The 16088-nt window shown below is 41.4% G+C and overlaps 2 protein-coding genes across 2 annotated transcripts; both read right to left on the bottom strand.

Moving 5' to 3' along the window:
- Positions 1–4130: 4130 nt before the first annotated feature.
- LOC133002911 (extracellular calcium-sensing receptor-like) lies at positions 4131–7898 on the bottom strand. Its single transcript, XM_061072501.1, has 6 exons — positions 7705–7898; positions 7054–7348; positions 6145–6930; positions 5815–6042; positions 5597–5720; positions 4131–5038 (listed from the first exon to the last, which is right to left on the bottom strand). Exons 1-6 carry the CDS (start codon positions 7791–7793, stop codon positions 4131–4133), a joined length of 2430 nt encoding a protein of 809 aa, XP_060928484.1. The 5' UTR covers positions 7794–7898.
- Positions 7899–12101: 4203 nt separating this feature from the next.
- On the bottom strand, positions 12102–15887 carry LOC133003530 (extracellular calcium-sensing receptor-like). The gene is made up of 6 exons (XM_061073286.1): positions 15694–15887; positions 15042–15339; positions 14132–14917; positions 13802–14029; positions 13584–13707; positions 12102–13009 (listed from the first exon to the last, which is right to left on the bottom strand). The coding sequence occupies exons 1-6, from the start codon at positions 15780–15782 to the stop codon at positions 12102–12104; spliced, it is 2433 nt and encodes an 810-aa protein (XP_060929269.1). The 5' UTR covers positions 15783–15887.
- Between the last annotated feature and the right edge of the window lie 201 nt (positions 15888–16088).

The raw sequence follows: 16088 nt of genomic DNA, 5'->3' as shown, positions 1-16088 counted from the left end.
GCTTTGCACTGGTATTTATACATTTTTTTATACCCGAACAGTGATGATTCATTGCTCTGGACTTGTGAGGTGGGGCAAGAGGAGGGAGGTGCCAAAAGATGAGAAGAGCTTAGCCCAGAGGAGGGCAAACTTTTTCACTCGCGGGCCACAATTGGTTCTAAAATTTGACAGAGGGTCCGGGCCAGGAACAGATGAATGGAGTGGTTGTGAGAACTTATATAAATGCCATGTTAAAATCATTACATGAAAGGATTTGGCCTTTAACATGCAGCAAAGTATTTATTTGCAAGGCAATTTAACAAATTTCACGAACATGAACAATACAAAAACATGTCATAACGTGACTGATCAAACATTATGAAAACATCTGAGGCCTGCGCCCCAACCAATTACTCACTTGAACATCTTTATTATCTACATCAGAGGTCATCAACAGGGGGGCCGCGACCCTTAGGGGGTTTGCGGAGGTACTGCAGGGGGTCGCAAAATCTTTGGTTGATTAGCAATTTTTTTTTTTTTTTTTTTAATTTTCAAACAAATTTTTTCCCCACAAATTTAAATGTCTTTTAATACACATTAACATGCATCCAACATATTGTGAGGCTGATTTGACCCACTGCCTGACAACCTCCATCCATCCAAGGTTAGATAAGTTGTGTGCTGCCCATCAGGGTCCGACATATCACTAATGTGGGAGTATGTGTGCCATCCACAGATAGCTTGAGGATTCACTGTCTCTTCTACATGTGTGTTTAAAATAAAAACGTGAACCTGTGAATTACTTTAATAGCTCAGTGTTGTATGCAAGATGTATGTTTATAAATGGCAGTGGCATGGCCACCCTGTACCTTGCACATGTTTAAATTAAAAACATGAATATATGAACCCGTGTAATAATTGAATAGCTTAATATTGAATGCACAATAACAGGGTAGCTATGTTTATACAAAGCACTATGCCCAGTTTAATATAAAGCAACATTTTATACAATAAATATAGTAGGGGGTCCCTGCTCCATCTCTCCACCAGTTTGGGGGTCCTTGGCCTGAAAAACGTTGAAGACCCCTGATCTACATCCACAGCAAACGCAAAGTCACAAATCCAGTACTTGTGGCTTAGCTCAGGGAATTCGTCAGATTTCCCCATCAACTACAACAATACGATGATGTTCTCTTTCAGCTCCCTCACTCATTGCAACACTTTCCCCAAACTAAACCAGCAGACACGAGAGTGGTACAGCAAGTATGATTATCCGCATCAGTTTCCTCCAGGAACGTAATAACCTCACAGCAGGGCCGGCCCTGGCAATGTTGGCGCCCTAGGCGGAATTTCATAATGACGCCCCCCCAACATACACACGCAAATTGTCATGCATCCCCAATAACTTTTGGACTGTATACAGATGCACACACAGGCAGACAAAATTGTAAAATATAAAAAATATAAAAAGCCTGAAATCAGCTGTACTGACAGCACATCATGTCATGTCGACATAAATAAACATAAATGATGTCCACAATCGGATGATTCTACCTCTATATTGTTCTTTCTTCTCCTCCCCTACTTTGCTGCGCTTTCTGAATCGTGCACCTGATAATTTAATCCTTTTTTGACTTATCTTCAACTCTTACCACAGTCTAACACGCCCCCCCCCCCCACACACACACACAAGAGAGTATGTGCCTGTGTGTGTCTGTCTGTTTAGACACAACTGACAAATGTGTGGATTAAGTACATAATTGAAGATGGGGAAATGTCATCATGTGGCGGCAATAATCAGGGAAATTAAACTCCAGGAGAACAGCGGAGAAATCGAAAGTATGGGATGTATATTTAATCATGTATATAATATATCACTTATATCGTTTAAAATATACCGATTTTCAGTGTGTTTTCCGGCTTGATTTGCTCGCGCGAGCGAAAAAAACAATAGAACAGACCCCGAATCCATCGCTGCAGATTGCGAGCGGCCGCGGCGCTGCCGGTGCGAACAGCCCAATTATTTAACATGGGCGCGGAAAGGAGGCGGACAGCTTTCGTGGCGCTTCTATCTCCGGTGCGTCCCGGGTTTAGAAGATGATGTTGTGATGTGAATGTATTGGTTTATATTGCATGTGTCACGTCATGATAAATCAGTCTCTTGTGCCGCCCTCTCTGCATTTTGCGCCCTAGGCAACCGCCTACTTCGCCTATGCCAGGAGCCGCCCCTGCTTCACAGTGCTGAAGTCCCCTTGCTCGTATACAGTTCACAAGTTTTACGACTGGATTCACAACATGAATAAGCTGCAATATAGTCTTACATAGTGATTCCTGATGGATGATGCAGTGAAGGAAAATAAGATCCTGGTCAGGGTTTTCCTCTTTAACTTTATCCTGGATTCTTTTCAGCAGCCCAACATTTTTTCAGTTACATTTTGCGATCAATCCGTTGTGACATTGACAGGTTTACTCCAAGGTAGCTTCATTCTATCAATGACAGCAGACACCTGGTCATACAAGTCCTCTCCCCGCTTTGTTCCTTTCAGGGACTCCTTGGTCAAACACTCCTCTGTTATCGCAAAACTGTCGTCAATGCCTTGGATAAAAATGAGGAGCTGAGCAGTGTCTTTTACGTCCGTATTTTCATCCAGTGCTAGTGAATATAACTCAAAGGAATCAGACTTTTTTATTTAATTGGCTGGCTATGTTTTCATCAATCAGTTCCACACGGTGAGTCACAGTCCTGCGTGGTAAACAGAATTTTTCAAATTTGCTTTTGATCTCCGGACACAAGATGTCTGCTGTCTGTACCATGCATTATTTTACAAACTCGCCTTCGGAGAAAGGCTTGCTAGCCATTGCTATTCTGAATGCCACCAAAAAACTTGCCTTGGTAGTTGACTCTTGAATCACAGTTTGTAGGTGAATTTTTTTTTTGCTGAGTCTGTAAATTAGTCGCCGGTTCTTGCATTGACTGCTTGCTAGCGTAGTTAGCATGCTTCGTAGCAAAGTGACGGCTGATGTTGTACTCCTTGAAAACTGCAACAGTTTTTGGCATATCAGGCATACAGCCTTCGATTGGACTTCAGTGAAAAAGTATTTTGTTGTCCACTCTGTGTTAAACACTCGGCACTCATTGTCCACTTTTCGTTTCCTTGACTGCTCATTTTACAGAAGGGCTCACAGGGCAAAGCGAAAAAGTGACAGGAGATCATGTGCCCTTTCGAGCCCTATGCACCACACTCCCGGTCAAAGTTCGCCATCTAATGGGAAAATGGGGGCATTACAGGAGAAAGGTCAAATTAAAATTCATGTATTTATTGCCAAGTAGGTTTACACCTACCTGGAATTTGCTCTGGTTGTTGGTGCATACAATGAACCTAAAAATTCCAAACAAAAAATAAAAAGAAAATAATAATAATAATATTTGGACAAGTTCGGCAGGCCGTACTTTATTTTTAAATATATTTATGCATGTGTTTCAGATATGAACTTTCACATATGTGCAACTCCCCCCCCATTTTTAAATAAACTTTGTTTCAATATTTTGTGATAAGTAATACAATTTACATTTGCATCAAACAGAATGATAAAGGTTACTGTTTATAAAGTTTAAAACAAAAATTACTGCTGAGAGGCTCCTTATAACTGTATAATAGCTTCTTTATAACAAATATTCAGTCTCCATCAACAGAAGCATTTGTTGTAAATGTATAAATGATATACAGTACAATATAGAATACAGAATAGAGTTGTTTATTTGAAAGTTATTTTGTAGAAACAATGATGGCATGAGAACATATTGAGACCACACTTTAGATTGTTGCTTTTGTTTGTTTTTGAATAAGATTACTCTAAAACTACCCGATGGATTTATACGAAACTTGGTGAAATCATGCGGTATGGGTCAAGAAAGAACCCATTAAATGTTGGTGTGGATACAGAGCAGGAGGACTTTTTTACTTTCTTAACATTGCCAGATGGGGTATTTTTCAACATTTTCACAGTTTTACCAGGGAACAATTTATGGATCTTGATAAAAAATAAATCATGCATATTAAGAAGACTAATATCTATGAGTTCTGCTTGATGGATTTAATGGGACAATTGGGTCTTGTTGGAGTAAGGTGCTTTACTATGTGCCATTCTATCTATTTTAGTTCCACCTTACCCATAATATTCTTTTTTGTATTCTTCTCCGGTTTATATAAGATAATATAACATTTTGGAATAAAAATACAAATAAGGAGTCCAAAACTTGAGGCCAAAATAGCAAAGATTTCCACTGCTACACTGAACTTCCCAGGAGAGCTGACATAGGCTGGAATAAAAGTGATCCAGACTGTACAGAATATCAACATGCTGAAGGTGATGAATTTGGCTTCGTTAAAGTTATCGGGTAATTTCCGCTCCAGAAAAGCAAGAATGACACATAAAATGGCCAGAACCCCGATATACCCGAGTACGGCCCAGAATCCTACAGCTGAGCCCAGCGCGCACTCCAGGAGGATTTTGTCCTTGAATTCTTCAAAGTTCTTGAATGGGAAAGGAGGAGAAATTGTCAACCATAAGATGCATATAATAACCTGTATGAGAGTGAACCCTAGAACACTGAGCCTCTGCTGTGCAGGACCAAACCATTTCATCACATTTCTGCCTGGAAGTCTCGCCCTGAAGGCCATTAACACCACCATAGTTTTTCCGAGGACACAAGAGATGCAGAGGACGAAGGTGATGCCGAACGCAGTGTGCCGCAGCATGCAGGACCACTCGGAGGGCCGGCCGATGAAGCTCAGGGAGCACAGGAAGCACAGAGTCAGGGAGAAGAGCAGCAGGAAGCTCAGTTCGGAGTTGTTGGCCCTGACGATGGGAGTTTTCCTGTTTCTGAAAAAGATGAGTGCCACGACAGCGGTCATACATGTTCCAAACATGGACGCCGTGGTGAGCAGCGCTCCCATAATTTCTTCATACGAAAGAAACTCTGCCTCTTTCTTCACACAGGCGTCTCTTCCCTCATTCGACCAGAATTCAGGATGGCACCGCACACAGGACACAGAATCTGAAAAGTAATAAAGCAGGTGTGACTTACCGAGTAGATCAGTTTATTTTCATTGTTCTTTTATTGTATCTATACTAAGTCCCTGACATTGGCCACTTATAGCAACTGTCTTTTCAAAAAATCATGATTATGTTTTAGAGTAAAAAGACATTCAGCTTGTGATTGCCACAGACGTCTTTTCAGGCATCTAACCAAAGGAGATGCGCAGACATGCTAGATTATTCGTAGGTTTCAGGCTTATTACTGCACAATTCATATTGGTATAACTTTGTTAATTCACTTTTCACATGGGGTCTTCAAATTTGACTTGAAGCTATAACTGCATATAATATGTTTAGGTGATGTATGACACTTTGCTTTGTTTGATATGTTTAATTCACAAATTTATTTTTCATTTATTTTTATTAGAGAAACTACACATTTTTTCCCCCAGGAAACCTTACCTGATTTCGACATTAGAATACAGATAAATGCCCTTTGTTAGGATTGGTCTGGACTCTGACAACTTTGATTTGTGGAACAGCAAAGTAAAAAATATATATATATATATCACTAAACCTGCAACGTTGCTGATTTCTCCCTCTGCACATCTTACACAGTCAAAGCAGCAGACAGGTTTTCCTTTCTGGAGAACCTTCCGGGTTCCTGGGGGACAATTCTCACTGCAAACTGACACAGGCACCTGCATGAAGAAAACAACTTTGAGGAAATACACGTGCATTCAGTTGTATTCATTTTGGTGCAAGTACACAATTATACTGCAGGAATATACTGACCTGTTTTGAGTTCTGTGCCCAGATTAAAGACGTATTGTGCAGATTCAGCTGTTTGTCTGCAGGTAAAGACGCATCATAAAGACCGACTGTGACAAACTCCACAAAGCCACTTTCTGCTCGCTGCCAGTTTATGATTTCATACTCTGCTGCTGGGTCGCCATCTTCGTTAAAGTAAACCTTGTCTCCTTCCTTTGTTTTGAACTGAATCCTTCTTATGCGCTGTAAAATCTGAAGAAGACAGATCATAGTTAATGGACATCCTCTATGTCTATCAAAGAGAGACTGCTTATAAGAAACTGTGGAAGCATTATCTCTTGTGTAAGAACTCACCGTCAATGGATTGAGCTGCACTTTGTCGTTACATGTTTCATTACAGCCAAGAATGCTATGAAGTGCATGAGCCACGGCATAAACTCCTTTGTAGACATTGTTAAATATCGGCATGAGAGACATGTCAGTGAAGCTGTTGTGCACTTGGGTCAGATCTTCGACCCCAGTACATTCTCTCTGTTTCGCTGTCAACTGTTTGAACTTACAGCTGAATAAAGCCTCCCAGAACTCTGTAAATATTTCATTACCGGATGAATTGAGCGGCTTCACATTCATTATGAACTCTCTCATGCCCCTGACATGTGCTTTGGGGATGAACAGGCCTATGGCCCCGTCCAGCATGTGATGCCCATTAATTTCTGCAGTTTGAGAATCAAAGATCCAGCTCTCGCTGCCCACCCACTGGTAACCAGTCAGGTTGTGGTGGGACAGCTCATGTATCAGCACATCCATATCCAAGGCAGAGAGAAAAGCAATAATCACCCTAGAGGTGGAAGCCTTGATGACGTTGATTATCTTTAGTATTTTGTCGGGCGGGTCTGTTCTGAAGAAAGACACAGAGTACTCCAGACAGATGCCCAGCTGTTGGGCACTTTCTGTGAACGTAGCCATGCCGCTATTTCCGTAATCGTCATTGGTTCTAATGGCTCCAACCCAGCTCCAACCAAAGTGCTTGACCAGCTGGGCCAGGGCTCTGCTCTGGTAGTAGTCACTGGGTATTGTTCTGAGGAAGGACGGGTACTTGGTTTTGTCACTTAGACAAGCGCAGGTAGCATAGTGGCTGATCTAAAAAAAGAAAGAAATTACCTCTAAAGATATATTAAAAAAAATCTATTCTAATTTACTCTAAGCAGCTAAAAAATTATAAAAAAAGATCACAAGCATTATACATTTAAGAAACGTACCCACCAGTGGGATATGAAATGGCCCGATGATGGTAGCTATAGCCATGGAAGACGAGGAGGATTCTCCAATGATGGCCTGCACCTGTGCAGGTTTAGTACACGGTATTGCGGAGGGGGCAGATACAACATCGTTACCGTTAGCCAAGGCCAGAGCAGCCCTCACACTTCTGGCGATGGAGCCACAGGCATCGTACATTTTATATCCCAGAGAGATGCCAGGCAGTAAATTTGTGGTGTTATTTATCTCCTCGATGGCAAAAAGCATAGCCTGGGCAAACTGGAACGCTCTGAAAGTCAAACTTAATGCAAACAGTTAGGTTAAGATATGGTAACACTTTCCTGAATAAAATGCATGGACAACTTTACAGTTGCAGTTTTTTTCCTCAAACTTTAATTAGGAATTGTGTGAATATAACTTGCTGACTATAAGTTGAACAAACGCAATTCATTTTTGTTTCTGTTCATTTTTTTCAAGTTGGTCCAGCAATTGTATTTTCTTGTAGCAGTTTAAATGAAAGCCTCTGATGGTATCAATGCACACAAAATAATTTGAATTTTCTTACTTCAATCATATTTTTTTAAGCCTGTTTTCTATCTCTATTCATTTCCTCCTGTATATAATATCCATATTACAGATTTCTACTGAATAATTTACCTGGTGCACTCCAGTGGCAATGGTTTGTGAGTGTAGGTTTCCTCTCTGTCTTTCCAGCTGCTGTGGAAAGAGAAGATTCCCCCCAACATTATGTCCCCGTCCTGAGACAGTGGAGGGTTCTCAGGATCCCCCCTCTGCCTGCACTGTGGCTCCTCAGCCTGAGAGAAAGACGCCACCAGCAGCAGCTGTAAAAGTGCCCACCCTTGTTCTGGCCACCTCTGAATGGACGTTATTCTGCCTTAGAGAAATAAACCACTTGGTGGCGTCACATGTGCCACAGTTTAAATCAGACGCTTTGCACTGGTATTTATACATTTTTTTATACCCGAACAGTGATGATTCATTGCTCTGGACTTGTGAGGTGGGGCAAGAGGAGGGAGGTGCCAAAAGATGAGAAGAGCTTAGCCCAGAGGAGGGCAAACTTTTTCACTCGCGGGCCACAATTGGTTCTAAAATTTGACAGAGGGTCCGGGCCAGGAACAGATGGATGGAGTGGTTGTGAGAACATATATAAATGCCATGTAAAAATCATTACATGAAAGGATTTGGCCTTTAAAATGCACGAACATGAACAATACAAAAACATGTCATAACGTGACTGATCAAACATTATGAAAACATCTGAGGCCTGCGCCCCAACCAATTACTCACTTGAACATCTTTATTATCTACATCAGAGGTCATCAACAGGGGGGCCGCGACCCTTAGGGGGTTTGCGGAGGTACTGCAGGGGGTCGCAAAATCTTTGGTTGATTAGTAATTTTTTTTTTTTTTTTTTAATTTTCAAACAAATTTTTTTCCCACAAATTTAAATGTCTTTTAATACACATTAACATGCATCCAACATATTGTGAGGCTGATTTGACCCACTGCCTGACAACCTCCATCCGTCCAAGGTTAGATAAGTTGTGTGCTGCCCTTCAGGGTCCGACATCTCACTAATGTGGGAGTATGTGTGCCATCCACAGATAGCTTGAGGATTCACTGTCTCTTCTACATGTGTGTTTAAAATAAAAACGTGAACCTGTTAATTACTTTAATAGCTCAGTGTTGTATGCAAGATGTATGTTTATAAATGGCAGTGGCATGGCCACCCTGTACCTTGCACATGTTTAAATTAAAAACATGAATATATGAACCCGTGTAATAATTGAATAGCTTAATATTGAATGCACAATAACAGGGTAGCTATGTTTATACAAAGCACTATGACCAGTTTAATATAAAGCAACATTTTATACAATGAATATAGTAGGGGGTCCCTGCTCCATCTCTCCACCAGTTTGGGGGTCCTTGGCCTGAAAGACGTTGAAGACCCCTGATCTACATCCACAGCAAACGCAAAGTCACAAATCCAGTTCTTGTTGCTTAGCTCAGGGAATTCGTCAGATTTCCCCATCAACTACAACAATACGATGATGTTCTCTTTCAGCTCCCTCACTCATTGCAACACTTTCCCCAAACTAAACCAGCAGACACGAGAGTGGTACAGCAAGTATGATTATCCGCATCAGTTTCCTCCAGGAACGTAATAACCTCACAGCAGGGCCGGCCCTGGCAATGTTGGCGCCCTAGGCGGAATTTCATAATGACGCCCCCCCAACATACACACGCAAATTGTCATGCATCCCCAATAACTTTTGGACTGTATACAGATGCACACACAGGCAGACAAAATTGTAAAATATAAAAAATATAAAAAGTCTGAAATCAGCTGTACTGACAGCACATCATGTCATGTCGACATAAATAAACATAAATGATGTCCACAATCGGATGATTCTACCTCTATATTGTTCTTTCTTCTCCTCCCCTACTTTGCTGCGCTTTCTGAATCGTGCACCTGATAATTTAATCCTTTTTTGACTTATCTTCAACTCTTACCACAGTCTAACACGCCCCCCCCCCCCCCCCACACACACACACAAGAGAGTATGTGCCTGTGTGTGTCTGTCTGTTTAGACACAACTGACAAATGTGTGGATTAAGTACATAATTGAAGATGGGGAAATGTCATCATGTGGCGGCAATAATCAGGGAAATTAAACTCCAGGAGAACAGCGGAGAAATCGAAAGTATGGGATGTATATTTAATCATGTATATAATATATCACTTATATCGTTTAAAATATACCGATTTTCAGTGTGTTTTCCGGCTTGATTTGCTCGCGCGAGCGAAAAAAACAATAGAACAGACCCCGAATCCATCGCTGCAGATTGCGAGCGGCCGCGGCGCTGCCGGTGCGAACAGCCCAATTATTTAACATGGGCGCGGAAAGGAGGCGGACAGCTTTCGTGGCGCTTCTATCTCCGGTGCGTCCCGGGTTTAGAAGATGATGTTGTGATGTGAATGTATTGGTTTATATTGCATGTGTCACGTCATGATAAATCAGTCTCTTGTGCCGCCCTCTCTGCATTTTGCGCCCTAGGCAACCGCCTACTTCGCCTATGCCAGGAGCCGCCCCTGCTTCACAGTGCTGAAGTCCCCTTGCTCGTATACAGTTCACAAGTTTTACGACTGGATTCACAACATGAATAAGCTGCAATATAGTCTTACATAGTGATTCCTGATGGATGATGCAATGAAGGAAAATAAGATCCTGGTCAGGGTTTTCCTCTTTAACTTTATCCTGGATTCTTTTCAGCAGCCCAACATTTTTTCAGTTACATTTTGCGATCAATCCGTTGTGACATTGACAGGTTTACTCCAAGGTAGCTTCATTCTATCAATGACAGCAGACACCTGGTCATACAAGTCCTCTCCCCGCTTTGTTCCTTTCAGGGACTCCTTGGTCAAACACTCCTCTGTTATCGCAAAACTGTCGTCAATGCCTTGGATAAAAATGAGGAGCTGAGCAGTGTCTTTTACGTCCGTATTTTCATCCAGTGCTAGTGAATATAACTCAAAGGAATCAGACTTTTTTATTTAATTGGCTGGCTATGTTTTCATCAATCAGTTCCACACGGTGAGTCACAGTCCTGCGTGGTAAACGGAATTTTTCAAATTTGCTTTTGATCTCCGGACACAAGATGTCTGCTGTCTGTACCATGCATTATTTTACAAACTCGCCTTCGGAGAAAGGCTTGCTAGCCATTGCTATTCTGAATGCCACCAAAAAACTTGCCTTGGTAGTTGACTCTTGAATCACAGTTTGTAGGTGAATTTTTTTTTTGCTGAGTCTGTAAATTAGTCGCCGGTTCTTGCATTGACTGCTTGCTAGCGTAGTTAGCATGCTTCGTAGCAAAGTGACGGCTGATGTTGTACTCCTTGAAAACTGCAACAGTTTTTGGCATATCAGGCATACAGCCTTCGATTGGACTTCAGTGAAAAAGTATTTTGTTGTCCACTCTGTGTTAAACACTCGGCACTCATTGTCCACTTTTCGTTTCCTTGACTGCTCATTTTACAGAAGGGCTCACAGGGCAAAGCGAAAAAGTGACAGGAGATCATGTGCCCTTTCGAGCCCTATGCACCACACTCCCGGTCAAAGTTCGCCATCTAATGGGAAAATGGGGGCATTACAGGAGAAAGGTCAAATTAAAATTCATGTATTTATTGCCAAGTAGGTTTACACCTACCTGGAATTTGCATACAATGAACCTAAAAATTCCAAACAAAAAATAAAAAAATAATAATAATATTTGGACAAGTTCGGCAGGCCGTACTTTATTTTTAAATATATTTATGCATGTGTTTCAGATATGAACTTTCACATATGTGCAACTCCCCCCCCCATTTTTAAATGAACTTTGGTTCAATATTTTGTGATAAGTAATACAATTTACATTTGCATCAAACAGAATGATAAAGGTTACTGTTTATAAAGTTTAAATCAAAAATTACTGCTGAGAGGCTCCTTATAACTGTATAATAGCTTCTTTATAACAAATATTCAGTCTCCATCAACAGAAGCATTTGGAGAAGTGTAACATACTTTTAACAAGTATCGTGTAAATGTATAAATTATATACAGTACAATATAGAATACAGAATAGAGTTGTTTATTTGACAGTTATTTTGTAGAAACAATGATGGCATGAGAACGTATTGCGACCACACTTTAGATTGATGCTTTTGTTTGTTTGTGAATAAGATTACTCTAAAACTACCCGATGGATTTATACGAAACTTGGTGAAATCATGCGGTATGGGTCAAGAAAGAACCCATTAAATGTTGGTGTGGATACAGAGCAGGAGGACTTTTTTACTTTCTTAACATTGCCAGATGGGGTATTTTTCAACATTTTCACAGTTTTACCAGGGAACAATTTATGGATCTTGATAAAAAATAAATCATGCATATTAAGAAGACTAATATCTATGAGTTCTTCTTGATGGATTTAATGGGACAATTGGGTCTTCTTGGAGTAAGGTGCTTTACTATGTGCCATTCTATCTATTTTAGTTCCACCTTACCCATAATATTCTTCTTTGTATTCTTCTCCGGTTTATATAAGATAATATAACATTTTGGAATAAAAATACAAATAAGGAGTCCAAAACTTGAGGCCAAAATAGCAAAGATTTCCACTGCTACACTGAACTTCCCAGGAGAGCTGACATAGGCTGGAATAAAAGTGATCCAGACTGTACAGAATATCAACATGCTGAAGGTGATGAATTTGGCTTCGTTAAAGTTATCGGGTAATTTCCGCGCCAGAAAAGCAAGAATGAAACATAAAATGGCCAGAACCCCGATATACCCGAGTACGGCCCAGAATCCTACAGCTGAGCCCAGCGCGCACTCCAGGAGGATTTTGTCCTTGAATTCTTCAAAGTTCTTGAATGGGAAAGGAGGAGAAATTGTCAACCATAAGATGCATATAATAACCTGTATGAGAGTGAACCCTAGAACACTGAGCCTCTGCTGTGCAGGACCAAACCATTTCATCACATTTCTGCCTGGAAGTCTCGCCCTGAAGGCCATTAACACCACCATAGTTTTCCCGAGGACACAAGAGATGCAGAGGACAAAGGTGATGCCGAACGCAGTGTGCCGCAGCATGCAGGACCACTCGGAGGGCCGGCCGATGAAGCTCAGGGAGCACAGGAAGCACAGAGTCAGGGAGAAGAGCAGCAGGAAGCTCAGTTCGGAGTTGTTGGCCCTGACGATGGGAGTTTTCCTGTTTCTGAAAAAGATGAGTGCCACGACTGCGGTCATACATGTTCCAAACAGGGACGCCGTGGTGAGCAGCGCTCCCATAATTTCTTCATACGAAAGAAACTCTGCCTCTTTCTTCACACAGGCGTTTCTTCCCTCATTCGACCAGAATTCAGGATGGCACCGCACACAGGACACAGAATCTGAAAAGTAATAAAGCAGGTGTGACTTACCGAGTAGATACGTTTATTTTCATTGTTCTTTTATTGTATCTACACTAAGTCCCTGACATTGGCCACTTATAGCAACTGTCTTTTAAAAAAATCATGATATTTACTGTTGTATTTTATGTTTTAGAATAAAAAGACATTCAGCTTGGGATTGCCACAGACCTCTTTTCAGGCATCTAACCAAAGGAGATGCGCAGACATGCTAGATTATTCGTAGGTTTAAGGCTTATTACTGCACAATTCATATTGGTATAACTTTGTTAATTCACTTTTCACATGGGGTCTTCAAATTTGACTTGAAGCTATAACTGCATATAATATGTTTAGGTGATGTATGACACTTTGCTTTGTTTGATATGTTTAATTCACAAATTTATTTTTCATTTATTTTTACTATAGAAACTACACATTTTTTCCCCCAGGAAACCTTACCTGATTTCGACATTAGAATACAGATAAATGCCCTTTGTTAGGATTGGTCTGGACTCTGACAACTTTGATTTGTGGAACAGCAAAGTGAAAAAAATATATATATATATCACTAAACCTGCAACGTTGCTTATTTCTCCCTCTGCACATCGTATACAGTCAAAGCAGCAGACAGGTTTTCCTTTCTGGAGAACCTTCCTGGTTCCTGGGGGACAATTCTCACTGCAAACTGACACAGGCACCTGCATGAAGAAAACGACTTTGAGGAAATACACGTGCATTCAGTTGTATTCATTTTGGTGCAAGTACACAATTATACTGCAGGAATATACTGACTTGTTTTGAGTTCTGTGCCCAGATTAAAGACGTATAGTGTAGATTCAGCTGTTTGTCTGCTGGTAAAGACGCATCATAAAGACCGACTGTGACAAACTCCACAAAACCACTTTCTGCTCGCTGCCAGTTTATGATTTCATACTCTGCTGCTGGGTCACCGTCTTCATTAAAGTAAACCTTGTCTCCTTCCTTTGTTTTGAACTGAATCCTTCTTATGCGCTGTAAAATCTGAAGAAGACAGATCATAGTTAATGGACATCCTCTATGTCTATCAAAGAGAGACTGCTTATAAGAAACTGTGGAAGCATTATCTCTTGTGTAAGAACTCACCGTCAATGGATTGAGCTGCACTTTGTCGTTACATGTTTCATTACAGCCAAGAATGCTATGAAGTGCATGAGCCACGGCATAAACTCCTTTGTAGACATTGTTAAATATCGGCATGAGAGACATGTCAGTGAAGCTGTTGTGCACTTGGGTCAGATCTTCGACCCCAGTACATTCTCTCTGTTTCGCTGTCAACTGTTTGAACTTACAGCTGAATAAAGCCTCCCAGAACTCTGTAAACATTTCATTACCGGATGAATTGAGCGGCTTCACATTCATTATGAACTCTGTCATGCCCCTGACATGTGCTTTGGGGATGGACAGGCCTATGGCCCCGTCCAGGATGTGATGCCCATTCAGTTCTGCAGTTTGAGAATCAAAGATCCAGCCCTCGCTGCCCACCCACTGGTAACCAGTCAAGTTGTGGTGGGACAGCTCATGTATCAGCACATCCATATCCAAGGCAGAGAGAAAAGCAATAATCACCCTAGAGGTGGAAGCCTTGATGACGTTGATTATCTTTAGTATTTTGTCAGGCGGGTCTGTTCTGAAGAAAGACACAGAGTACTCCAGACAGATGCCCAGCTGTCGGGCACTTTCTGTGAACGTAGCCATGCCGCTATTTCCGTAATCGTCATTGGTTCTAATGGCTCCAACCCAGCTCCAACCAAAGTGCTTGACCAGCTGGGCCAGGGCTCTGCTCTGGTAGTAGTCACTGGGTATTGTTCTGAGGAAGGACGGGTACTTGGTTTTATCACTTAGACAAGCGCAGGTGGCATAGTGGCTGATCTAAAAGAAGAAAGAAATTACCTCTAAAGATATATTAAAAAAAATCTATCCTAATTTACTCTAAGCAGCTAAAAAATGATAAAAAAAAGATCACAAGCATTATACATTTAAGAAACGTACCCACCAGTGGGATATGAAATGGCCCGATCACGGTAGCTATAGCAATGGACAGAGAGGAGGATTGTTCTCCCATGACGGCCTGCACCTGTGCAGGTTTGGTACACGGCGTTGCGGAGGGGGCAGATACAACATCGTTACCGTTAGCCAAGGCCAGAGCAGCCCTCACACTTCTGGCGATGGAGCCACAGGTATCGTAAAGTTTATATCCCAGAGAGATGCCAGGCAGTAAATTTGTGATGTTATTAATCTCCTCGATGGCAAAAAGCATAGCTTGGGCATACTGGAACCCTCTGAAATTCAAACTTAATGCAAACAGTTATAGATATGGTAACACTTTCCTGAATAAAATGCATGGACAACTTCACAGTTGGAGTTTTTTTCCTCAAACTCTAATAAGGAATTGTGTGAATATAACTTGCTGACTATAAGTTGAACTAACTCAATCCATTTTTGTTTCTGCTCATTTATTTCAAGTTTGTCCAACAATTGTATTTTTTCGTAGCAGTTTCAATGAAAGCCTCTGATGGTATCAATGCACAGAAAACATAATTTGAATTTTCTTAGTTTGATCATATTTGTTTCAGTCTGTTTTCTATCTCTATTCATTGCTTCCAGTAGATATTTTCCACATCACAGATTTTTACTGAATATTTTACCTGTTGCACTCCAGTGGCAGTGGTTTGTGAGTGTAGGTTTCCTCTCTGTCTTTCCAGCTGCTGTGGAAAGAGAAGATTCCCCCCAACATTATGTCCCCATCCTGAGACAGTAGAGGGTTCTCAGGATCCCCCCTCTGCCTGCACTGTGGCTCCTCAGCCTGAGAGAAAGACGCCACCAGCAGCAGCTGTAAAAGTGCCCACCCTTGTTCTGGCCACCTCTGAATGGACGTCATTCTGCCTTAGAGAAATAAACCACTTGGTGGCGTCACATGTGCCACAGTTTAAATCAGAGGCTTTGCACTGGTATTTATACATTTTTTATACCCGAACAGTGATGACTCATTGCTTTGGACCTGCAAGGTGGGGCAAGAGGAGGGAGGTGCCAAAAGACGAGA

Source organism: Limanda limanda, chromosome 6 (assembly GCF_963576545.1).
Source record: "Limanda limanda chromosome 6, fLimLim1.1, whole genome shotgun sequence".
In the NCBI taxonomy this organism is placed as follows: domain Eukaryota; kingdom Metazoa; phylum Chordata; class Actinopteri; order Pleuronectiformes; family Pleuronectidae; genus Limanda; species Limanda limanda.
This window is presented reverse-complemented; position numbering and strand designations above follow the sequence as displayed.

Coding starts and splice junctions, on each gene's coding strand:
- LOC133002911 (XM_061072501.1), bottom strand. CDS start 7,793: ATGTTGGGGGGAATCTTCTCTTTCCACAGCAGCTGGAAAGACAGAGAG. Junction 6,931..7,053: donor GGCCATTTCATATCCCACTG/GTGGGTACGTTT, acceptor TTCTTTTTTTAG/ATCAGCCACTATGCTACCTG. Junction 6,043..6,144: donor TGCAGCTCAATCCATTGACG/GTGAGTTCTTAC, acceptor TGTCTTCTTCAG/ATTTTACAGCGCATAAGAAG.
- LOC133003530 (XM_061073286.1), bottom strand. CDS start 15,782: ATGTTGGGGGGAATCTTCTCTTTCCACAGCAGCTGGAAAGACAGAGAG. Junction 15,340..15,693: donor CTGCCACTGGAGTGCAACAG/GTAAAATATTCA, acceptor GTTTGCATTAAG/TTTGAATTTCAGAGGGTTCC. Junction 13,708..13,801: donor GGGCACAGAACTCAAAACAA/GTCAGTATATTC, acceptor TTCTTCATGCAG/GTGCCTGTGTCAGTTTGCAG.